The 27,482-nt window shown below is 35.2% G+C and overlaps 1 protein-coding gene across 1 annotated transcript; it reads right to left on the minus strand.

Moving 5' to 3' along the window:
• Positions 1 to 372: 372 nt before the first annotated feature.
• Positions 373 to 27,338, minus strand: wal (electron transfer flavoprotein subunit alpha wal). The gene is made up of 6 exons (XM_081747515.1): positions 27,112 to 27,338; positions 22,195 to 22,347; positions 17,909 to 18,173; positions 16,183 to 16,398; positions 9,892 to 10,043; positions 373 to 1,431 (listed from the first exon to the last, which is right to left on the minus strand). Exons 1-6 carry the CDS (start codon positions 27,151 to 27,153, stop codon positions 1,255 to 1,257), a joined length of 1,005 nt encoding a protein of 334 aa, XP_081603641.1. The 5' UTR covers positions 27,154 to 27,338; the 3' UTR covers positions 373 to 1,254.
• Positions 27,339 to 27,482: the final 144 nt, after the last annotated feature.

Here is a 27,482-nt window from a genome sequence, read left to right on the forward strand (position 1 = left end):
TGACTATTTCCGGTCTCGAAACCAAAACAAAAGTTTCCGTTGATCAAGAGAACAGTAGTGACTGATTGGTTGAGTAGACAAAGTAGCACTTATATTCTGAGGTGATCCGATACCCTCGAATTAAAATGAAAGTATTTTTCCGGTTTTTTTTTTCTTTTTTCGTTTTCGAGTATGCATCGAGGTTAAAATGGGAATGTTTATAAACTATAAAAGTTAAGATTGTCCTTACATGAGGGTACACCTGTGGTTTGTAAACGTAGATTATCTTTTACTTCAGTCGTGTTTGTACCTTGATATAATGCTATAATATTTTTTAGTCTTTACACATAGTGCTTACTCACATTAGCAAGAAAACTAAATAAAACTAAAGTCTGCAAAAGTAAATAATGTATTCTATTATACTTCATTGCATTGTTACAAATCAGTTCATTTCATTCTCAAGATGATGTACAAAAAATATAACAAACAATTTGATATAAAAAATGAGTCTCATATTTTTATTATTTAGACACGAATATTATTTAGAACAATTATAAGAACGTTCTTTCGTGCAACGTTCAAAATAATTCAACATGCTACGTGTAGAACCAACATTAGCAAGCGAAAGCGAATAATATTGATTGAATGTATTACAAAATCCCTATTAAACCATATCTCATAATTCATACATCGTTACTACCAAGCACCTTCACCAGTTTTAGATGTCTACCTCTGCACTCCATTGGACTAATTTTCTTTATAATTACGTAACCTGTATTAAACAGATTTAATATATTCTGGTTTTTACTTATACGAATGTTATATTACCCATTCTCTGTTGATCATATTCTTTTTTAAATGAACTATTTTCTTCACATGAATAGATGTTAATTAAAGTTTTGTATTTGCTGTTAATTCCAACGTACACTTTTCAATCAAATATTACAACATATCCGTGAATTTTAATACAAGTATGAGAAAAAACATTTTTTTTTTCATATATTTGAGAACTATAACGTTGTACAATATTGCTCAAGAAGATAAGGATGGATATAATGTACATGCTATTGTCAATAATTAAAAAAAAAAAAAAAAAAAGGCAAAATATCTTGATTTTTCATTAGCAATACCAAATAAAATTCTGAGTTAAATATGCACGAAATGTACTTATAAGGACAAGCATGTAGGTGTGGTTTCGTATCTCTTCTTACCTACTGCAACTTTCCGTTACCTTCAACACTGGTTTTACAATACGCGGATACAAATATTATTATTCTATAATTTCTTTGTGAGTTCAGGAACAGCTTTGAATAAGTCTTCGACAAGTCCAAAGTCTGCCACCTGGAAGATGGGTGCTTCTGGATCTTTATTAATCGCTACTATTGTCTTTGAATCCTTCATTCCTGCCAGATGTTGAATAGCTCCCGAAATACCAACAGCAATATACAGTTCCTACAGAAAAATAAAGCATACGCTAGTTATATTTCCAAAGTAATGTATTTAAAAATAAAGTTCCAAAGAGTATATACATATATCTAAATATCACTAATTAATATTCTCATGTATTTTTAATTTTCTTTCTCCTCTTTTATTCATTTCAACTAACGATTCCTTGTTTTCTCCCACATTCTAACCAATCAACCAACCTGCCCTGTGAATCCCCCGAACTGACAACAGAATCATGATACTCTAGAACACTGGTTTCCAACCGGAGTGTCACAACATCATGATATGTCATGCAGTCTCATAGTGTGTGTATCGCGAAATTTTGTAATTTAAAAGTACCATTTAATAACTATTAAACAATTGATATCAGTATTGAAACAGAGTGCATCAACCAACCTCTAGAGATAGCGACAATACTTAGGTACTACATATGGGGTCACACTTTACACAGACTTACAGTCTTACTATTATAATTTACGTTAATAAAAATAATCACGTGACGATGTCGTGGGCGTTCAGAAAAATGTGGTTACTACAAAAAGGTTGGGAACCAATGCTCCAGAAGTCAATTTAGCGCCAAGTTTGACGTTCCTCGGTACCTTCACTTTCCTTTAATACGAATATTTTCTTCTTCCCACATCTTCCTCTTGCTGTCTGATGAAACGAAAACGAAAGAGCTTACAGCATACTTTTATTCATGCCTATATTATAATCCTTCCCGATAAACACCACCTTTACCAAGACACTTCTGTGTCGGGTGGGGAGGATTGCGTGCTACAGTGAAATTTAGAGCTATGTCGGTGGTAGTTCACTACCAGAAAGGCCACCCCTACAGAATTGATTTAAATTGAGTAGCCAGACGAGGAGTGTTCTGGGAGAAGGCAGCAGTTCTCCAGTAGGCAAGATACCGGAAATTACAGTGACTGGTACAGAAATTTGGACACTAGTTCCAGACATGGTCAGAGTGACTTTAACGGCTGGAATACTGCGGGATGGAAGGCATCGAAAAACCACCATAAATAGTTTGCTGACAGCAGAGAGAGAACATAAGTACATTGGTCTTTCACAGATCAAAATATAGTTCCGGAGGTAAAATATCCCCCCATTCGGAGGATGGCTTGGGAAGGATTATTGAACGAGAAAGTAACAAGGTGGAGAAGATAGATAGAAAAAAAAAAGAGCAAAAAGTTTAGGATAGGGACATGGAATATACGCGCCATGTTACAGGAAAGGAAAATAGAAAGAAAATAGAAAATCTTAAAGAATAAATAAACAAAAATCTAGATTTAGTAGGAGTTTGTGAAGTTAGATGAGACGGTAATGGGGTGTTGAATAGCGAAGAATATTGAATGTTTTTACCCGGGTAATGAAAAGGGCGGTCATAACGGTTTAAGGATTTAGTGGTGATACAGGCATATACACCGACAACTTCTCATACAACTGAAAGTAGAGAAAATTATGAGAAAATAGAAAAAAATATAGAGGAAGAAGACAGGCATGTGTAATTGTAATGGGAGATTTCAATGTAGTTGTGGGAGAAAAAGAGGAAGGTACTGTCGTAGGGAAATATGTGAAAGAAATGAAAAGGGAGAGGGACTGGTCAATTTTTGTAGACAGAATTCACTAATAATTGGGAACACGTGGTTCAACCAGCAGAAGAATAGAAGACATAGATGGAAATCCACAATAGACGGTGGAAGACATCAGACAAACTATGTTATGATTCAGAGCAGGTATCAGAATAGTATCTAGAACTTGAAGACCCTTCCCAGTGCTGACATTTTCTCTGATCATAACCCTGTTCTGGCCAAAGTGGATATTCAACTGAAAAATGTAGGCACAAGATGTTGAATGCTGAAAAGTTAAAAAACGAAGAAATCTTTCCATTGGAAAATTCGACGAAAAATACTGAAATGAGGAAAAGGATAGGTGTGAGTAGTAATAGACGGTCGAAGCATATTAAAATTTGCATACAGCAGGCTGCATTAGTAGTAGCAGGATACGATGAACACATAACGGGTAAGTCATGGGTCACAGAACAGATGTTGCAGAAAATAAAGGAAAGGAAGAAGTGGAAACAGTTGATAATGAAGAGGGCAGAAAAATGTACAGGATGTTAAACAACGAGTTGCAAAGGGAAACAGACAGAGCAAGGGAAGAATTTTACAAAAGAAAATGCGAAATCATAAAAAAATTAGAGAAATAAAATTCTCAAAAAATACATCTATGTGTATTAAAATTTTTTGTTATTGAAAATAAAAGCAACAGGATAAGTTTCTACAAAACAAGTAAATTCACTTTCGAGGAAGTGAAATTAGAATAGTCTTCAGCTTATTCAAACCATTAACTATCCTTTAAGTAAATCTTTGATTCAATTATGTAAAGAAACAATATACAGTGCATGAAGGTCTTCCTCCAAGACAGGTTTTAAATTAATTCAATTCATAATTCTGTATTTTGTTCAATTCATGTTTCCTTTTGTGTCATTGCCTTAATTAGAACTCAATGTAACTTAATATCAATAATAACTAGCCGGATCTAACAATCTTTTGTTTTCTACCGAGGATTCTATAACCAATATTTATTTGTTTAGGTCATTCTGGAAACTCTCTTTCAAGAGTAAATGTTCCCGTTGAATATTAACATGGTAATATAAGTAATATCTCTCATCTTTGAATTTTATTCACTATTGTTATTTTAAGATAACGCAAGTAACCCTTCATTTTAAAGTTACGAAACATTACAAAGAGTACAGAAATATTAGAAAATGTACAGTCCGCAGCAAAAAACCTCCAACACGAGCATGTAAGTTTATTTTGAAACTACGCCTAACAGCGCAGGGAATCAACATAACGTCTAAGTGGCACGAATCACGCCAGGAGAAACCTCGACGTCCTCCCCTGCACACTGGGATAGATAAGATACCAATCGAATTCATTAAAAATATGGAAGATAGGGGCAAGAACGAATTGTTCCGACTCTGCAATGAAATATATGAAACAAGAAAATGGTCGAAGGATTCCTGAAGACGATTATGATACTAATGGCTATAGTGTCGAACCCAAAGAGATGTGAGGATTATAGAACTATTATTCTCATATCTCACGAAGCAGAAATTTTCCCTGAATTCTGAACAAAAGTTTGTATAGAAGAATAAATGAAGAAGTTGAGGAGAAACAGTTCAGGAAAGATAAGGGCACAAGAGATGCAATTTGGTTTATAGGCAGGCAAAGGTTTATAGAAAAAAGGAAAGAGGTGTATGTGGTATTTATTGATCTAGAAAAGGCTTTTGATAGCGTGAATTGGGAATTGTTATTGGAAGTTTTGAAAAAGGGTGGATTGAAATGGAAAGATCAAAGACTCATAAGAAACTTATAGGTATATCCTTTAAACGCCTACTGACCCAACCCTGCGTCATGTCTTTAAACCATCATAGCTCAGCCACTAATTAAGGCACGAAGTCAATTTTGGTATCAATGTGTTTGCGAAGGATGAAGCTTTCCACGGATGTGCATTTTATGTATGTGGAGGGTACCAATACGGAGGGAGGGGAGCTTAAAATTAGTTTTTTTTATAAGTTTTTGGGGGCATCCCCCTCCCCTTGGGGTATAGTCATAAAAATTGGCATGTGAAATAATGAAATAATCCACTACATGCTAATACCCTACAAAAGTCTTGTTCGTTATGTGTGTAGAATAGGAGAAGGACATAGCTGACCAATTTTTTTAAGTCATTTTTTTTAATTTTTTCCAGACTTTATGTTTCTTCTTCTTCTACTAATATAGCGGGAATTGCACAAGTGTTACTTCTTTCGAATCTGTGATCCGTAAGGTTTCCAACGATGTATGAATGACGACTCTGTGATTATTAGGGGGAGGGTCACCAGGGCTGACAACGTGAAGGTCTGCAACCGCCCTTCAAAAATGATATACATGGAGTTTTTATTAGGAATTTGGTTCTGAAGTTTTATCTCGCTTTGTATTGCAGTAATGACTACCATTTTTGCATATTATTGTCACAAGTATATTGTCTATACATGAGCTTCATTTTGTCAGTGTACGGTGATTGAAAGGATTGCCAGGGTTTCCCATTTTTTTCATATTCTTTCCGGAATTTTTCACTTTCTTCTTTTTCTGCGAATAGAGTGGCAATTTTAAAGTGTTACGTTGTTGGAATCTGTGATCCATAGGTTTTCCAACGACGTATGAATCATGACTCTGTGATGATCAGGGGGGTCACTAGGGCTCCTAACGTGAAAGTCTACGATTTTATTAAAATCCCTGGCCGGCGTTTACAGGTTAAGAATAAATATATATGAAGTAAGTATTAGAAAAGGGGAGCAAATGACAGAGAGTGCAATTAGAAGGGGAATTCGAAAAGGATGCTGTCTCTCCCCTACATTATTTAATATCTATCTAGAAGAGATAGTGAACAAGACCGTACATAATGAAGACGCATTTCAGTAGGAGGTAGAATAATTAGGTGTATACGGTTTGCAGATGATGTGGTGCTTATTGCGGAATCTCAAAAGAAAATCAATAAGATGTTAGAAACCCTGAGAAAGGGGTGTGAAAAATCATCATCTTTCTCGCCTCAACTATAGGTTAGCGGGCAACATGGAAATTTTAAAACTTTTCTCTCCCTTGGGAGAGCTGTTTTATACTTTGGTAAGGTTTGATTTCCTCTCCTTCGTAACTGCATCTAGATATTCTATTCTTGGTCTTCCTCTTTCCTGTTTTTTTTTTCCTTTCCCTCTATCAACACGATGACGCAATCGGAGTGCCGAATAAGGTAGCCGAGCATGCTGTTTCTTTTTTTCCTATTATCATCATGATCTGTCGTCCTTCATTAGCTTCCTTTAGTACTTCTTCATTCCTTTTCCTTTCGGTCCTGATATGCGCAGCATTCTGCGCCAACACCACAATCCAAATGCTTCCAGCTTGGATATTTCAGCTACTCTCAATCTCCACGTCTCTGATCCGTAAAGCGCCGTGCTAAATACCAGGGTCTTAAACAGTTTTCGAACGTCCAACGACACATTCCTTGATGTTAGCAGTCCTCTTTTTCTATTCAATGCTTGTTTAGCCTGCGCTATTCTTAAACTTACGTCTTTTTCACTTCTTCCGTCCGAGGATATCAGACTTCCTAAACAGGGGAACGTGTGAAGAATATAGGATGAAAATAAATGTGAGAAGGGGAACGTGTGAAGAATATAGGATGAAAATGAATGTGAGAATGACAAAAGCCATTGTAATCAGAACGACGTGAGCGTTGTCAAATACAGAAGTAGGAGGGGAGAAAATTCAACAGGTGTCTAATTTTCGATACCTGGGTAGTATTATTAGTGATATGAAGTGTGAATGTGAAATAACAGCAGGGATAGAAATGGCGAAAGAAGCCTTTAGGAGGAAGAAAAGTCTGTTTTTGTGGCACCCTGAATAAAGAGTTGAGAAAAAGACTAATAAAATGCTTCATGTGGACATGCCAATAATGGAGTATTGTACTGTAAAAGTCAGAAACATGGACATTACCCAAACATGATGAAAAACAACTTGAAGGTTTCGAATGTGGGTGTGAAGAAGAATGGAGAAAATTAGGTGAGTCGAGCGGAAAATGAATGAGAGGGTATTAGAAATGGTGGGGATTAAAAGAACAATTTTAGGCATTATTAAGGAGAGGAAGAGAAGCTGGATGGAACACTGTTTGAGAAGGAACTGTATCATGAGGGACGTGCTAAAGGATATGGTGACAGGAAAGAGTGAGAGGGAGAAGGAGACTACAATTAATGGATGCTAAGAAAACAGAAAAATCGTACGTGAAGACGAAGAGGTTAGCAGAAGACCGTGGAGCATGGAACCTTTTCAGTTGCGGCAAATGACCTGCCAATAATGGCAGAACACACATGATGATTCCTAGTGAAAAGTTACTTTACTGCACATGTTGCCTGCAGAGATACATTGATATTGCAGAAAAAGCAAAAATAATCACATTAACAATAAGTAACGTGATTCCTTACTTTTGCCGTCTTCACATATTAAATAGTATTATTATCTCGGAGTCCTAACAATCTCTCACTGTTTCTACACATTTATTTATAAAATACTGCATTCACCACTTTCTTCTTCCAATATGATCACAATATACAATCATTTAAATAATTGTATGTGCACTTTCATATCAATAAGTAAGGAACAAAATCTGACAGTTGATCTGACTAAGACTCGTTAACAAATTGCTAGCAAATGTATCGTTAGCTAGGGCTTTAGAATTAATGTTCCACAAACAACAGAAACTTATGTCGACAGTAGCTCAATTATCAGATCATCCGTCAGTACGCTAGAAATCTCTCTAGGTGTGTGTCCTCGCCTTCTATTTCAACAATCGCAATATATTTTATAATTTTGTAAGGTTACCACCAATAAAATGCACACTTTTAATGTACTATACAAACGAACTTTTATTATAGCTATAAACAAATGCTTTACACGCTTTTACACAGAATATTTTGAAGATTTGATTTGATTTTAAGTATAGCGTCCCTTTCAGCAGCGAAACTATACGAGACGTGGACCTACAACTTAACGTGGGATTCGGACCACATGAGCTCCTTTTAAAAGTTGACAAGTGAAGAATGGAACCGGTAATCACGAAAAATAAAAGGAAACAATCGTAAAGGCCCTACAAATCTTTAGTGAAGTTGTTATAATTTATATACATAATGGTTCACTATGGTCCTCCTGCCAACAGCATGAGCAGATGTCTTCTCCCGTCAACTGACGACGATAAAATTGATTTTTTTTTTTTTTTAAAGAAGATGATGGAAGAGTCATACCTTATGTTATTTAGGTCACGTAATCGCGGAGGACACTGAATAAAATTGTATGTAATTCTGCCAATACCAAGTCAGTCTACGGAGTCTATTGTTGCGTGGTTTAAATTATCCTGGTTACTAATTTCATCCTTTACTTGACAACTTTTGAAAAAGACTCAGCAAGAGTCTGAAATATACAATCGGCACCTTAAAATGGTAAGAATTTGTTTTCTTTCTCTCTCTCTGTGTGTGCTTTCTTTCCTTTTCTTTGTCGTTACTTCAATCACAAAATAAACTAATCTAATATTATTACTAACCATCTCATTTTACTTATGCGACATAAAAGCTAATATTCAGATAACAAAATATGTTATCATTCAATTTTGTACTTGCCCTTATTTACTTATTTATCGAACTTCCAAATACAGCCTACGGGGTTAATTTACCCTAGAATAATCAACGATTACGAACAATAACAAGAGTGAAAAAGAAAGTGGTGGCTAGCTGGCGGTTTGCCTGATGTAACTGGGGAACTTAAAGTTACCGGATTCGAACACGGAACCTCTCGACTATGAAGTAAAACTGCTAGTCACTAGCCAAAGTATGTTGACATATATTTGATGTGTATAACTATTTAACGATTTCTGTTTTACGCAATATTAGAAAAGTCTCGATTAATCTGCAGTAACCCTATACATTAAAGGAATATGGACTAAGCTTAACAACAGACCAATAATTTTGTATATGAAATACAATTATTACGGAAATATTACGTGAAGCCGAATGTTTAAGGGTTATAGTCTCTGTATCTTCATAACTAGCTAATCTGTAAGGATAGCCACAGCATAGGAAAGCCAATTAACCCTTAAAAAAAAAAAAAAAAAAAAAAAAAAAAAAAAAAAAACCTTATCTCTACTCTATAATCATAATCCATCAATGTATTTTCAAATACTTAATGCTGACCATAACAAAGGAAAATAATAAAAGACACGAAATACAGATACATTATGAAGTGTGACAACTTTATAATGGAATTTAACTAAACTATCTTGTGAATGTTTACTGAAAATGACAGAAATATATATATATATATATATATATATATATATATATATATATATTTTTATTTGAGTCCAGAATAAAGGCTTAAACTATCCTAAATTGTTAAATATGTGCAGGTTGAGCATTGATCAACTTGGTCCAACACGTCCAACAAAATGTACCATTATTTTTGTCGCTGGCATTGAGCTATGAAAGTGGTTTCTTAATAAAATAAAAACGATTCAATACTGCATTACTTAATGAGATTTTAACCTGTTTATTATTTTAAATTCTTGAATAGAATGATATGTGATATTTAAATAATTACAATGCTGAATCTGAGAAATCCATGTACAAGTCTGCACTTCATGTTTTGTCATGACAATTTAACTCTTACTTTTTTCAGAAGTCACCCCAAACTCGTAAGCTGAAGAGAAGATAAATGGTTTCCTCTTTGTGGTGAAATAGTTAATGCGTATAGCCTCGGATTCGGTTCCCACTGGGGGTACTTACCTCGAATACAAACATGAGTAGTGGTATAGTAGAAAAAAAAACAAAGATAGAGAGTTTTCTCTTTTTAGCTACCTATAGTGCAGTACTGGAAGGTAACTTACCGGTGCAACAATCTTTCCTGTTTGTCCAACCTGAAGATCATTTGGAACAAAACCTGCGTCGACTGCTGCCCTTGATGCTCCCACAGCAGCATTCAATTTGTCAGCAAGGTCATAGAGAAGCTTGAAGTTTTCACCGGACTTCATTCCACGACCTATTAATAAAGGATACACATAGAATTCAATATAAAATCTCACAGCAAAGTAGTTTAATAAGAAAAAGCAACCACGATAAACAATTAACCATATCATGATTAAAGTTCGTCGTCCTATTTCAGCACTGAGGTCATACGAGATAGACCTTACTTCTTAAAGTAGAATTCGAACCACTATTTGGGTTTGTACGTATCCAAGACAAGCACTCACATCGGGATCGAACTCGGAACCAAATACACAGAAAATGCACGTATTAGCTACGAAAAAGCACCTATGAAGTTAAAATAGAACATATTCATATTTAACATACATAAACTAAAATTTGTTTGTAAACTAAAACGCGTCTTTTTAAGCAGTCTATTGACATAAATATACTACGTACATGTTCTTCTTTATAATAATTCGTTACAAGTTTAATTTTATAATTTTAAATATAGGAATATATGGATAGTAACAAGGGAAACTAGATCAAATACAATTTTTACGAGACTGAGTTGTGAATACGAAATTACTGGTAATGGTGTAATTTTTTACCTGCCACAGTAGACCAGCTTTCCTATTGATTAAATAAACACAACTGGATGTTAGTGTGCCAAATTATTATTTTTATTTATTTATTTTTATCTTTTTTGAAAGACAATAATAGATCAAAACATTTCTAGTCTACTCTGCCGTTCATACACATTTGGTCTAGTTTGCATTGCTAATATCCATATATCAATGAAACAATTAACTGCTTTAACCAATATGTTTTATACACACAAGTTGTTTTTGCCTAGTAGATACTTATTATTTATTGAGACGCATCAAAAAATAATAAAATGTGTTTAATAAGCAAGCTTAGTCGGAATCGTCGAACATGTAAGTTTATTCTCTAGGTTTCAACGTTAATTTTCTTTCAAGTTTATAAATTTGGCAGAAAATACACACTTCTAACGATTTTCAATGAATCAAAAATGTAAGGATGCATTGAACATATTACAATGATTCGGATTCTACCTTAAACTGTAGGTCCGTGTCTCACATAGCCTCGGTGAAGAAAATGACCTCTAAACTTCAATAAACAACAAAAATGTAAAGAGAAATATGAACACCTAGAATTCGAAATTTGTTATTACCAAAAGAAAACGATCAATTAGTTTTTGAAATATATAGCAGATGATTATATTCACAAATATATGTCTTCAGGAAACATGGAGATGAGTGATGGAAATACAATTTTGGTGATATGTTTTCTACTTCCTAATAAAAATATTTTCTGCATTTCCAGCAGGCATTTATCTTTACTTCTTTATTACAATAATTCCATATTATAATACTAAACTGATCTAAACAATAGCATTCGTTTAGCAGTAACATAACATCTAAGGAAAATTTCACTGACTAGAAAAAGTTCACTACATCAGGTTCCAAATACAATAAAATAAACAAACAAACAAACAAAAAAAAGCTTCTACATAAATTTCGTTGCACTGATTCGCGCATGTAAATAACGAACTATAATAAAAACTTGAGAAGTTAATTAACACAACACACAGTCAACTAAATTTAACTTTGATGAAAATTCTGAATCGAAGAGCTTCTACTACAAAATAACTTGCAAATTTCTGGTTGTACTTCCTAAGTACGAAAGTACCTTTTTATGTACAATCAAGGTAACTGAAAAACTTTTCAAGAATGTTTGGTATCTTAAATAGAAGTGTACAAAGAGAATCTACTACGGTCTTCAGGTTACCGTTCCGGTGCTTTAACCACACCGCTCTTCGATCACATCAAAGCAAATACTTTAAATATTTAGTATATGCTCAAATACGCAAATAACTAATGACTAGAAAGACAAATACAAATGCCATATATTTTAAAATATTAGTACCAGTGGCATACGCAGAATTTCGTCAAACACTAAATTTCATTTCCTTTTAGAATAAGCATGACTCGTATATAAAACACACCTTATATCGTAAATGTTTATTTTTTAACAATGTCTTGCTCAAGGGAAGTTAAACTCCGAGTCATACGCCACTGATTGATATTTTATTTGAATTTCATTTAGCTGCAACGCAGTTTATACATAACATCTGAAGTAACTGAAATGAAACTAGCACGCTGAGCTCTTAAGAAACGCTCGAAGGATAAAAATACATCCTTCAATGTCCACCATAAACTCCAATTTAAGACACCGAAATTAATTTCAATACACAGTAAAACCTAAACGAGCAGCTCTTAATAATAGACACAGCTTCGTACTTTTTCTCTGGAAAAAATGTATGTATTATTACAATTCAGAACTCTTCCCTTTTACGGACACACTTAGGTAAGGATATGGATAGACTACTTTTCTTCAAAATATGATAGTAATCTCTTCATAATGGAGAGGAATCATTCTTCGTTCATACATATTTAGCACAAAAAATCTGTGCACTACGTAAGCTTGTCTTTCCCCTACAAAATGTCTTTGTCAAATCAGTGACCCAGTGAAACACTACACAGAACAGCTGCAAGCTGAACTTGAAATTATTATTTCCTTCGTGAACAACATATTGCTCAGTTTCTTTACTTTTATTATAGTCAGTATGCGAATTAAGGTTTTTTCAGAAAAACGACACGTACTTGTAAAGAAGATTACCACACACGTAATATATATTGAAGTACACGCCCATATAGACATACTTAGCGATAGTTTATTTATAGAGAACGATTTTCCCCTCATCCCCTCATTAATTTTTACACTTGAGTACATTATTTCAAAATATTAGCTTTTATTTACATATATAGATACCTATCATAGGGCTCATAGTGGTCTGGGCTCTTGTAAATAGTTGAAAAGTGACCACAAATACACGAAAAAGTGACCAAAATCTCATCAGGAAGTAACTTTAAACCTTGATGCCAAACTTGGGCATAAGTTGAATTTTACATTTTTTTCAACCAAATGGCTAGATCATGGCTGAAATACGTAGTGTTTTTAACATGTTAAGATTAAAAATTATTTTACTTAAGTTTGTCAACTACTAAAAAAAATTGGATTACTTGTGTTTAGAGGTTCATTATTGAGTTGATTTTAGTTTAGCGTCCCTTTCAGCAGCGAGGCTACATGAGACGTGGACCTACTGATTAACGTCGAATCCGAACCACATGAGCTCCCGCCGGGAAACGAACCCGGGTCTCCCAAGCCAAAGGCGCGTACGCTAACCGCTTAGCCACGGAGGAGCTCAAGAGGTTCATTATTAATTATATACTTTGCACGGTTTTGTATTTCAACTTTAATCTGGATGGGGTAAGGCCAAAATTCTATATTTTCATTATGTCCAATGATACAAAATTAAAGTAATGTAATTAATACATAGCATCTAGATTATCATTAAAAATTTTGTCTTGGTACCACATGATTGGTAAACATGGGTATGGCTTCTACCAACATTCCGCATACAATGAAAAGTAAACTCTAAACAGGTAATATATGCCATTCTCCTTTAACACAATAAGATCAAAGCAAATAATATGGATTACGTTTATACTTTTATTATGAACTTTTAAAATAAATTACAAATGTTAACTAAAAATGCAGTTGCATACAAAATGACATAAAAAGCAGTAACAAGAACGTACGCTAACAGATTTTCATATTTTCACATAAACTTAGTCTTTCTTCATAAAGAAGTGAGTTATTAAGGAGGACTTTTTCTTATCCACCATTTTCTGCAAGTCATCGGTCTGTTTCTGTTCATCTTGCAAATCTTTCCTTACTTTCTTCAACCCCTCCAACATACCTTGCGCAAAGTATACTTCAGTCACGTCCTTTCTCTTCACAGCTGTTTTCAGACGTTCAAAAGCCTGAAACAAAAGTTCATTTTCTGCTTTTCATTTCATATCCTCTTCTTTTTTCTGTTGTAGGATTGATTCCATGTTCTTAATGTCCCTTTTTTCCTTTGTAAATTTCTCCATCACTTCTCTCTTTGTTAATGTTTTGTTTCATCTTTTATTCTTTACTTCTTTTTGAGCTTCCTCCTTTCTTAGGTTTTCTAAGTATGCTTTGTAGTTACGGTATGCAGACTTAGCAGATGTAAGAAGCTTCCGAGTAAGTGGAACCAATTCTGGCCTATTTCCGAATTTCTTTATTCCAGACATTATATTTAACTTAGCATTGAGAGTTCTCAAAGCCATGAAATATTCAAATTCATCACCTACTCTTAAGAAGAACATACAAGAAGCATAACACAAGACAAATATGATGAACCACACAAACACACACACACACAACGTTGAGCGGAGCGTTAACTATTACGAGAGATAACTAAAAGACTATTATGATAGAAGAAAGAATAGACACAGAAGAGTTCTCAACCCCACCTTGAGAGCTTAAGCATCCACCAACCATCCACTCTGCTTTAGAAAGAATAAAAGCTGAAGTGAGAATACAGCTGACTGTTTCACATGTGGCAGCAAGTACTTAAGCTTTCAGAAGAGTAATGAGTAACAAGTTTCTGCCTTTTTCATTTATTTTTATAATATTTTTCTTAGAAAACTGCCAATGCAAAACATAAATCACACGAAAAAGTCATCTTACCTCCAAAAAAGTAACTTTTAGTGACAAATTTGGAAAAAAAAGAAAAAGAAAGTGACTTGCTATGAGCCCTGCTATCAATTTAGTGGAAACATTTGAGAAAAGTGCAACTTGCCAGATTAAATATGGTATTGGTCCACCTATCGCCCTCAAAACAGCTCTGATGTGACGTGGAATGTAGGTCAGCCAAAAACAACAACAAACGTTCAATTACGTTCAGCTCCGGGAATTGGTCGGCCCAGAGGTATTTAACTTAATCCTGATGTTCCTCAAATCATGTCGCAACAGCTCTAAATGTGTGAGTAGGCACATTATCATCCTGAAATATGGTGTGATTGCCCAGAAACAACGTCTGGGCTATAGGTTGCACATGGGCTCCTAAAATGGCGATATACTGAAAAGCAGTGACGCAACCGGTTAGTATCAGTACAGGACGCACAGAAAATCAGGATATTGCAGCTCACAGCATTACAGAACCACCGCCATGTTTCACGGTTGGATGGAGACACTGTGGCTCATACGCTTCTTTGGGCGTTCGCCAGACACAAACATGGTTCGTAGTTTAAAATAAGGTGAACGACGACTCATTTGGCCATATCACACGTTTATAGTCATTAGAGGCCCTTGTTGCATGTACGCAAAACCACAGGTGTCCTTTGAAAACGTTTTTTGTTTTGGTTTGATTTAGTGTAACGTCCCACATTTATACCTACTAGGCTAAAGGAGACGTGGACCTACTGATTCTAGAGGAATCCGAACCACTTCGGTCGTTCAACTGTACCCCCACCGGGAATCGAACCCGGGACCACGCGAACCGAAGTCAAGAATGGTAGCCACTCGACCAAGCGGGGGTTCTCTTTTCAAACGTGATGGTTCCTTAGCGGTTCCGCCCGTACAATCGGACCCCGTATGTACATGTCATGTAACTCGTGGCGGAATGTCACTGACATGGCTGTGCTGCTCGAATTCATCCGTCACTTCCACCGCAATCGCACAACGGTTTTGAGTGACAATCTGCTTCAATACTCGGCAGGACCTGTCACTGAAGGTTTTGTTCCGACCACTTGAGAATGTGATTTTACCACGGATTTTGTAGGCTGTCATCACCTTGGACTCTATTCCTCGCAACAGAGCTAATACACATGCCACCTTCGTCTCGCTCGCATCACATAACTGAGAGACAGAAATCAGTGTGTTTGCCCATTTTATACTATCACCTTCTGCTCAGTTCACTGCACACTGGAGTTTTACTGATCCTTACGTAGTACGGAGTTTGCCCTAATACATTACCAAGAACAGTCCAGCGCCGCGGTCGCCACCTGACCGTTGCCACTCCAGACATCTAATGTGTTTTCATTAAATCTATAAGTATCTGTATAACTACAAGATATTTGCTATATACTTTATACAATTACCATATAAGCTGTGAGTAATCTAAACTCATGTAACCTCTCTGTAAGTCACCTCTCATTAACGGACAAATAATCAGTTCCACTGGTATCCGTTATTCAGAGGTTTTACTATATTTTATTATATCTTATTATATAATTCTTAAACTTTACCATAAAACTTACCTCCACTTATCACTTTCTTAGCACTTGTTAGTTCTGGACGGTCACTTTTACTAAGTTCTTGGCCAATAAATGTTGACAAACTTGATTTATAATCCCCAGCTGGTGCCTGCTCTACAGCAGCGCTACCTCCAGATGTAGCTAAGGCTTCGAAACTTGTGCCTCGCACTGTTACAACTTTTACTGGATCCTTACATTTCAATGTCAACACTGCATTACCTACAAATAAATATCAAGAACCGTGGTAAAATAAGTGTTTTTCTTTACAAATATTTTATCAAATTCGTATTTATTTTCTCAATAGCAATCTGATCCATGTACACTTACTTACTTGGCACTGTGATTTTATTTTAAAAAATACCTCGACTACCGTGCAAAATACGTAACTTGGCTTTAATGTACAACCCAATATTTACTAAGTTCACTAATACATCACACAATGTATGTATTGTGTGATGTATTAACACATTCTAAATATATTAATGTATGTTATTCATCACAGAAACGTTTTGTTTAATAGAGTTACCACAAAATCTAGTATTAGCTTTTCTCTACAATTCGGAAACCTTTCAATATTTTCTTCGAAACTAATGACGTACGATTTACTACACTATTCTTTAATAATAATAATAATAATAATAATAATAATAATAATAATAATAATAATAATAATAATGACGACTTCAAGTGTCAAATTTTACCCATAGACACACTGCTTTAACTTGTAGTTTCTACTGATACTGGCATTTCTTCATGAAGTTATTGATAATTTCTTCCCCAGTTCTTGTCAAGAGTACCCTCATCCATCACTAAATTTGAATGTTTGAACCTCGATGTTTTATATTACATTTTTTTCTACTTATGATAACGATTTCCTAATCATCTTTACCTCTTTTAAGTTGCGTATATTGACGTATTTTGATAGGCCAGAAATCGCAGAAGCTTGATCCTTCACATTTGTGTCCTTTTATTCTTAAGTCTTTTTAGACACCCCAATACAAGAACTATCACGCTGACAAATAGCCTGGCAAACCCTAGCCTGGTACAATGTTAAGAAAGTAATCTTTATAATCCGAAAAAGGCTTTTCAATGATAGGCTCAAACAGGTGATTTGCAGCTAACCTGAAAACTCCAATTTCTTTTCATAACTTTGTTCAAATCAAGTGACAACTTAAGTCAATAAGGAAAAGAGATTCCATTTATTCTTGGACATTGATGCGATTTCATTGTCAGTTATGATGTACCGTACGTCGTAAGCCAATAAGCCAACATGATCATAGAGTAGAGAGCTCGGGCCATAGAGTAGAAGAACGGTCTCGAAAAAAAATGTCATTTTTTTCAACGAAGTATCTTGTACTTCGCAGCGTGACTGTTTTTACTATATACTGAATATCACGTGACATTTATTCTTCATTCCACTCCGGATACATGACAAATTTCTCTCACTTGCTCTTAAATTTTACAAGTTACCCTTAGTTTCCCCTGAACAAAATCAAATTATTTTGCTTTGGATCTTTGTCTAATCCTTCTTAAATAAAGTACACAATTCTATTTTATTGATCCAGGTCAAATAAGTAAAAATCATCAGGAAGATAAAAGGAAGGAAATATTGATATACCAACAACTTGCAAATTCTTAATTTCATGTTACATTTCCTGATTTAAAACCTCAACAATTCGCAAAAGAGCATGTACTATGTAATTAATTGCACATAAATATTATCAATTACCTGCATATATGGTTCGAACAAACGTATCTGCATCTTTAATATCAATTACATCCGAAACTGGTGAAACATCCAACTTCGCTGCAACTCGAGGTAACAAGCTTTTACCAAACGCTGTAGCTCCAGCCAAAATGTGAGTAAATTTAAACTGATTTTGACTTGCTAGAATAAGGGGTGTTAAGCTCTCTGGAGTAAAGCCCTTGAAAGCGTCACTTTCAGCTACTAGAACCTTTGACAATCCAGGAGCTTTAGCCACTTCCTCTGCAATCTAAAATGTCAAGAAAAGAAAAAATATAGTAGTAACTTACATACAACTACAATTTTTTTACAATATATTTCTAATTAAGCGAATAAGTGCATCAATTCAGTAATGCATTGTTTTACGAGGGCTGCTGGAAAAGGTTCTGCTACTACTAACTGTGGCTTTAATGTTCTGTTATTATAAAATTCGGAAGAACAGACATTTCTATGTTTAAATTATCTTTGATGGTATGTTTAAGCCTATTTGTTTAGTATTTTACACAGCAGTTTGCGTGGACACTTTCGGACAATGATTTCTTATGATTTTAAATGTAGTTTAACACCAAATCAATGCATCGAGCAACTTCATTTGGCTTTTGAGGGTGAAGCACCATTCAATAGGAATATGCACAATTGGTTTTCTGAATTCCAATCGGATTACACAATTCTCAATGATGAATTTCATGAACATAGTCCATTCCCGTCTGTTGTTGCCAATAATATTGATGTTGTGTGTGAAATGACAGAGAGTTGGCATGCGATATATATATTGTAAGATTCAGGCACCCTGAACACTGATATGAAAGCAATACATAAGATTTTGCATGGTCACCTGAAGTACGGAAACTTTCAAGCATCTGGATCCCACAAATTTGACCGAAATTTAAAAACAGGCTCGTGTCGTGTAAAGAAATGTTAAAAAACTCACCTGAGATAAATCAAAATTGGTGTTCTAGATCGTTACAGAGGATGGAACGTGGATCTATTCATACGAACCCAAAACTAAATAGCAATTCACTATCTGGGTGTTTCAAAGTGAGATAAAATCAACAAAAGTTGTTCGTTCGAGGAGTGTTGCCAAGCAAATTACTGCTTGTTTCTTCGGTTATATCGGACATGTGGCAATCATAGCTTAGAAAATAGAAGAACTGAATTGTACTTTTGAGTGGTGTACAATTTGTTTGCCAGAGATGATCAATGAACTTGTGTAAAGCAAACCCAAATTGTTGCAACATTCTTCACCATTACGACACCAGTTCCAACTCAGCACACTAAACTGTTGATTTTTTGTCTAGTAAAAATATCAAATTAATAATTCATCGTCCCTACTCACCTCATATATCATCTAATGATTTTTTTTTCTTTGTTGTTGTTGTTTCCACACATGAAAAGTAAGATATGTAGTGAGACACTTGTGTTGTGACTGGCGCACCTGTTACACTCCAAACAGCGATTTCTGAGGTAACAGCCTCAGAGTGGAAAGAAGGCTTTCAAAATTGGTTCAAGCGTATGTGAAACACTATCGATCTTAAAGGTGAATACTTATAAACAATAAAGCCATTTCCAGAATTTCTTATACCTTTTCTCATATTGAGTACAGAAACTTTTCCAGCAGTTCTCATATGCTGTACAATTAATATTGTTACCAACAAGAGAAAATGTACATCTATATCCACCTTTACATTTCGCATAACAATTAGCTCTTCTGCAAATAAGAACATGTGTTACAATAAGTCTGCAACACATTTGTAGAGAGCAAGAAAGTGGATGTGCTGTGTGTGTTTCAAATGGAATAGTTTGCACAATAGATGCACTGCAAATTTGACAGGAGGTGAAATGTTTACTTCGACAAGTATTACGAGGGCTGTTACATAAATTCTAAGCCTAACCAAGAAATATTAGAACTAGACATGTAATACTTTTAAGCCGTATTTACTAAACCTTCCTGTGTCATAACAAGTGCGTATTAATATCGACTTTTATTCTGTTGTTACAGGTCTCAGAAAGACAAGAGTGAGCAAAGTTTGACCAAATGAAGAAACTGAAGACCAGAGCTGTTATTGAATATCTCCACAAGAAGGTTTAAAGCAGCAGGAGATCCATGCCGATATGGTTACCAACTTAGGTGGTAATGCCCCTTCATTGAAGATGACACTCGATCAGGAAGGTCCGTGGAAGTACTAATTCAGAAGAACATTGTCACAGTACATGGAATCTTTATGAATTATCATGAGGTAAATGATCATCAAGCAGATTGCTGAGACAGTGGACTTGTTTACTGTTAGCGTTGACCGAATTATCACTCAGTACCTGGAAATGAGCACGACTTCCGCGAGATAGGTGTCAAAATTTTTGACACCTGACCAAAAGCTCATCAGATGCAGCATTTCAAGGGACAATCTTCACCTCTTCCTGACAAATCCAGATACCATTCGCACTTGATTCATAACAGAAAATGAGTCTTAGGTCCACCATTAAAAACCAGACTCCAACGAAATTCCAAGCAGTGGAAACACCCCTCAATTCCCACCCTCTGAAGAAGACAAAATCAGCATCCTTAGCTGGAAAAGTGATGGCTACAGTTTTCTTGGATTCGGAAGGGATAGTGCTGGTGGATTTTCTTCCAAAGAGGCGAATAGTGACTGGGGAGTACTCTGCAGGTATTCTAGGACAGCTGCGTGATAGTATTCCGCAGAAACCTCGTGGGAAAATGGCAGCAGGTGTGCTTCTCCGTAAGACAACACCCCTACCACAAGTCGGTCATCGCAATGGCAGCAATTCACGGTTGCGGCTATGGATTAGTCCTCCGACCCCCCTTTTTTTTTTTTTTGCCTGATTTGGCACCTTCTGACTTTCATCTTTTTCTAAAGTTCGAAGGTTTGATGACGTCATACATAACGTAGATGAAATTTTACACGCCTTGGATAAATCATTTTTTACTAGCGGCATCAACGCCCTTGAACATCGATGGGCAAAATGTGTTGACTTGTCAGGGGACTATGTTGAAAAGTAACACCATCCATAAACTCTCTGCTGCTCCGTTTATAAGTAGGCTTAGAACTTTTGTAAGAACCCTCGTATTTAGTATAGCTCGTCAAAATTTACTGGATGAAAAAAAAAAAAAACCCTAGATATGCAACACTTACTTAAATGAGTATTTTTTTAAATTAACGATCTTATCAGATTGTTAAAAAAAAAACTGTATACACATTTTTAAAAACATGTTATACACGCGATACGTTTCAATTTGCATTGGCTACAGGTTTAACGTGTAATACCATCATCCAGCAACATCAACAGATGACGTTAGTGTTAATCGATGCACTGCAATACAATCAGCTCAGAAATCGCATAAATGGTATAAATATGGTTGTAAGTAGCGAGCACAATTAGTTTTCTCGCCGTTCACCAAACTCCACTTAGGACAGAATTTGAAACAATATATAAAAATGTTTCCTTTAAATGTGAAATTTGTCGGTTGCGGGGAGAAACGACATTGAAAGCTTTATTACTGTCTTTATACAAGGTATCTCTAAAGTTTTCAACAGATATTAGATTGTTCTAGCTTGCAAACGGTTACTCATATTTGAATAAAATGTATAACATTTAAAAGAGGAAGTGAAGTTCATACACATACACACATATCATCTGATTTCAAAAAGGTTGTATTGGCTTTAAAAAACAATGCAAATTGGTTACAAAATACGAAGTAACTGTAGTTCACAAATTGAATATAGCCTCTTCCAGTCGCATGGCACACATGAAGTTGATAGCTGAACTCTTCTATTTTTAACAGCGACGAGTGTTGGTGAGTCGACTGATAGTAGGCACGAGATGTCACTAGTGTGCGCCGCTCCTTGACATTTCCCGCTAACCAAGCAAAACTTTTAATACTCCCTACTGGCGTTTCATTTAAATACGATTACGCGTGTTCAAGCTGTAACCCTTTAAAATCGGCTGGAGATGTATATTACTTTTGAACAGCCGGATGGATAAGAAAATTAATAAATGAAGAGGGCGTAGGAATCAGAAAATTCAACATACTCATTTGCACGAACTCAGTATGTCTAACACACGAGCAGAGAGCTGGAGCTTCCTTTGAATTAACGGACGAAAAAGACATGATACTTGGTATAAGGAGATTTTGTGTATCAGAAAACACGTTTTGTTATTAACTTTCAAGAATTGAATATAGATCATTTAGGAGACAGGAAGTAAAATATTTACCCAGAGCATCAATATATATATAAGCACGAAAGTACACTTACAGGACCAACTTTAGTACCAGCTACTAGGACAGTAACATCTCCTCCAATTTTCTTAGCCGCTGACAAGGTGTTCAGAGTAATAGGAGTTAATTTTTCATCATTGTGCTCTGCTATGACGAGAGTTCCTTGGAACCTCTTCAGAAGAACAGAAAGCTATAAAACAGAATGTATATTTAATATAAGCGACTACATAGACAAATAATATTATTATTATTATTTCAAAAATGAAAGGAAATCTGCATGACTCAACAAAAACATATTTAATGTCGTAGTTTGAGAATATCAGCACTAAATTATCCTCACGGGCAAAGTACAGCAATGCATATAAACATTTCTAAGTTTCAATAATTACACATATATAAACTAGCAATTTCCTAGTAACGAATAAACACAAACAGTACTATACTATACCTATTCTGTAAGTGACATATTCATATTATCCTACACGCTAAATGTGTCAATATACTAGAAATAATAGCTTAAGATGATATTCGACGCACATTTAAATAGTTAAAAAAAAGAATTACCTATAAGAATCCTATTATCCTACACGCTAAATGAGTCAATATACTAGAAATAATAGCTTAAGATGATATTCGACGCACATTTAAATAGTTTTAAAAAAAATCGAATCACCTATAAGAATTCTATTATCCTACACGCTAAATGAGTCTATATATTAGAAATAATAGCTTAAGATGATATTCGACGCACATTTAGTTTTTTTTTTAAAAAAAAAAAAAAAGAATTACCTATAAGAATCCTATTATCCTACACGCTAAATGAGTCAATATACTAGAAATAATAGCTTAAGATGATATTCGACGCACATTTAAATAGTTTTAAAAAAAAAAAATCGAATTACCTATAAAAACCCTATTATCCTACACGCTAAATGAGTCAATATACTAGAAATAATAGCTTAAGATGATATTCGACGCACATTTAAATAGTTAAAAAAAAAAAAAAAAAAGAATTACCTATAAGAATCCTATTATCCTACACGCTAAATGAGTCAATATACTAGAAATAATAGCTTAAGATGATATTCGACGCACATTTAAATAGTTAAAAAAAAAAAAAAAGAATTACCTATAAGAATCCTATTATCCTACACGCTAAATGAGTCAATATACTAGAAATAATAGCTTAAGATGATATTCTACGCACATTTAAATAGTTTAAAAAAAAAATCGAATTACCTATAAAAACCCTATTATCCTACACGCTAAATGAGTCAATATACTAGAAATAATAGCTTAAGATGATATTCGACGCACATTTAAATAGTTAAAAAAAAAAAAAAAAAGAATTACCTATAAGAATCCTATTATCCTACACGCTAAATGAGTCAATATACTAGAAATAATAGCTTAAGATGATATTCGACGCACATTTAAATAGTTTTAAAAAAAATCGAATTACCTATAAGAATCCTATTATCCTACACGCTAAATCAGTCAATATACTAGGAATAATAGCTTAAGATGATACTGGACGCACATTTAAATAGTTTAAAAAAAAAATTGAGACACCTACAAGAATCCTAAGTATATTTAGAAGAAAAAATATATAATAAATGCAAGATACGAAACACACAAAGAGTGGAAGTGACTGACTGGACAGTAAGTCGAACCCGGGACCTCCGGCATACCACGCCGATGCGTTAACCATTACTCACCGAGTCCGTTTCCCAGAACAGTCTCTCACTCTCGAGGTCGGTGCTCTCATCTCGCACCATGTAGGTTGGACAATCCTGTGTCCATATACGGAGCACATTTTGACGGTTGTGATTTCATATATACTAATGAAAGGAGGGAACAACCAGACACAGGACTGTCCAATCCAGCTGGAGTCTGTGGTACAACCCATGTGACTAAAGATTAGAGCACCGACCTTGAGAGTGCGCGGCTATTCTAGGAAGTGGACTGGGTGGCGTAGTGGTTAACGCATCGGCACGGTTTACCAGAGGTCCTGGGTTGGAGGCCTGGTCCAGTCAGTCACTTGTTCACTCTTTATGTATTATGGAATTCGCACCTATAGAAGATTCCAGTGTGTAGAAACATCGCATGTTTCGTCTTTCATTAGTTCACATTATGTAGTTAAGAAGATTCAAGACGTTTTCTAAATTAAGAAAATATAAAATTCCTTTTACATACATTTGCAAATGTAAAGTTCAGCAAAAACAATCAGTTTTATTTATTGGAGAAATTTGCAAAAAATTCTCACAAATAAGAGGGCCCATTTAAAATATCAATAAGCAAATAACACAAACTGCGATTTTCAGTGTCAAAACTGTTATGAGTTCACGTTATGGTTTCAAGTAACACATGTCCTGTGCTGTAATATTTTTGTCCGCAATTAGTCACTGTACAATGATGATGACTTTTGTTACTTTTTCGTTTGTTTGATGCTTCATTTCGTACAATTCAATCAATTTCCCCGTAAATTTTGTAATTTTGGAGAAACATTTACGGACCTTCATTTCTTCACATGTTCCGGTCTTTCTCCAAAACTAAGTTAATATCACTCGCGCGATATTTTATATATTAAAAAAAAAAATCGGGTAAGCTTCATAGTACACGCTCCAGCTGCGTATCGATAGGACCGCTTTAAAAAGTACACCAGACTAGAGTAGAGCACGGTAGGATTGGGTCGGGTTAGTTCCAGTTTAGGAAATTGTTTGAATCTATTTCGTTAAAGTTAATGGAGCGTAATTTCTCGCTTCTGCAAAAGGATCCTACTGGAACAGCGCTGTAAAGTTTATCCAAAGTCACTTTTGGTGCGTGTTAGCCTATTATTTAGTTACGATATTTCAGCAAAAAGCACGTGCGTAACTAAGACTATACTGTAGATTTTCATAATGTGTCTCAGTTTTCAGTGTAAAAGTTTCATAGTGTGAACCGGTTTTGGTCCAATTTCAGTTTATTTGGATGGCATTTAGTATCTTCCTCAAATCCATCGATGGCCCCAGAGCAAGCACTATGACTTATAGTGAGCCGTTGAAAACGATTACTGAGAATGAAACCTAGCCTAACCTAATGACTACCAAGTGAGACAGAGTCATAACCAAGTGATTTGGGAAGAAACTAAATAATATCCGTTTATCTAAACATAGATTCATAAAATTTAAGTAAGAAATGTGTTATTTTATGTCAGAAGACCAATGTATAAGCACTCAAAATATATTGGGATCGAACTTCTCACGCGTATAAGGCAGAAATATCAGATAACAAGTAGGCTCTTTGTAAGCAACTACGATGAAGTAAAATGTTTTGAAGCTAATGTACGAAGTGAACATGCGTAACCTTAGATGTGTCGCAAAACAGTGTCACTTATTATTTTCTTCTTCGTCATATGAAGTGTATTTCCACTATCCTCGTTTACGTGCATACCCACAGTCGCTCACGCACCTGCTCCTAACGGACGCAAACCCACTCAGAACCCTTGCTTTGTTGCTGCTCGGATAGGTAGCATTGGTGTTCTCTAGTGCCTACCTAGCACAGGTTGGTTCATGTTTCGAGTTGGGCGTCCGTTTCCAACAATTTTTTTTTTTTTTTAATTTATAGGAAAGATAAGGATTATTTGATCGTTTGTATGCTTGATAATATATAAAGGTCTCGAAAAATCTGTTTATTTGTTATATATAAGCGGTTATAAACATGGGACTATACGGCGAGCGGAGGGACTACTTGGCGCAAGGTAACCGAACAGCTGCATTGTGGGAAAGTAACGAGCATTTATGTTATCAACATGGGGAATATACAAGGGCGATGAACTAACAGTTTTACCATTTGTGAGGCAATACGTTGATAACGAGCAAAATCTTTTTAAAGTTTGTGAAGGGCACGGATTAATGAACCTAATAACAAATTGCAGAAAATGTGGGAAGAAGACAACAGCGAAAAAACGTGGCGAAAGCGGACGCCCAACTTCGGAATAAATGCCCATGTTTCTCGCACTGTCGTATTTATGACATGTCCACAAGATGATTTACACTCAAAAATGGGTAAGCTCTACAACTGAATCTACACCTAGCATTCTAACTTCTCCCATAAGAAACACTTCCTAAGGCTTAAACTCCTTATGAAAGAAATTAATCACGAATGTAAGTATGTTTACCTAAAATAGGAGTGCATGCCTGTTTTTCAGTCTGAAAAATCAGGTAATAGTTAAGAACAGCTACTTCTCATCTCCCGTGCAGGAGGATACATCTTACTGTTGCACTACCTAAACACACTAAGTACAAGGGCAAGAACTCAGTCTATTACCTACTTTTTAACATCCTAGATAGTCAATGAATAATTCCTGAAAGTATGGCGTTTCTCGTCCTTCCCTAAATGGGAAGTACGGCTACTTAACTATAACCAAAAATCAAAGAGTGCTACATATTGCAAATCTTTCGAAAAATTAGGAAATTTTCTAGTGAAAGAACTTTTCTTGGCCTATGTTTAGCAGAAGGGGTCCAACTCTTTTCTCTAAAAAATGTTACAATGTTGGTAATTTCTGTTCACATTTTGTTAGTTTAGGGTAGTTATTTTATGTTATATTAGCGTAGGTATCCCGCATAATTTTCCAAAAAATGATAGAATTTCTCTTATTTCTACTATTAGGTTAGTTCAGGTTGCTTAGTTTAGGTTAGATTTGGTTACGTTATGTTACGTCTACGTACTTGCATCATTCATTTCTCCTGTAAATTTTGTGTTTTTTTACGAGCTTCTGGACCCCTTGTACTACACATACTCCCTTTCTTGTTCTGAAGAATTATTTCTCCTGGTGTCTTTTATTCTAACGCACGAAACTGACTGCTAAGTACAAAGGCTATACACAATATGTTTCATCAATGTAAAGGAAATTACCTAAATTATCACACTCGTACTAATGAATGTAACCAGCAAGACAGAATTGCATACTCACCTGGCGAGATTGAGATATTTGCTTTGAGCAAATGGAGAACATTATATGATATATAAACTAGCGTAAACAATCGAAAACCCTCTTACATTAGTATTTCCAGTTACGACCTAGTCAAATACACGTCTTAACAATTTTGTTTGACCCTTGGCACTTCACATCCTTATCTCTCTTGCATTAGTCAGCAGCAGAAGACTTAAGATATCACACTTTTCTTTCCAACTTCTTCTTTTTCTTCTAATCACTATGTTGTAGTAAATGTCCGAAAACTGCAATATGCGTGGAGAATAAACCATTGGGAGAAATTTCGGTGCAAAATGATTCAGAAATTTTCAATAGTTGAGCAGTTTCCTATGTATCGCAATCCAACGAGA

This window comes from Thermobia domestica, chromosome 2 (assembly GCF_964235325.1).
Source record: "Thermobia domestica chromosome 2, izTheDome1.hap1.1, whole genome shotgun sequence".
Lineage (NCBI taxonomy): Eukaryota > Metazoa > Arthropoda > Insecta > Zygentoma > Lepismatidae > Thermobia > Thermobia domestica.

What these genes read in the sequence shown, in the direction of transcription:
- wal (XM_081747515.1), bottom strand. Translation starts at nt 27,153, where the DNA reads ATGTTCTCCATTTGCTCAAAGCAAATATCTCAATCTCGCCAG. An exon ending in TGTTCGAACCATATATGCAG is followed by an intron (nt 16,399 to 17,908) that starts GTAATTGATAAT and finishes ATTTATTTGTAG; the next exon opens with GTAATGCAGTGTTGACATTG. An exon ending in CAGGAAAGATTGTTGCACCG is followed by an intron (nt 1,432 to 9,891) that starts GTAAGTTACCTT and finishes ATTTTTCTGTAG; the next exon opens with GAACTGTATATTGCTGTTGG.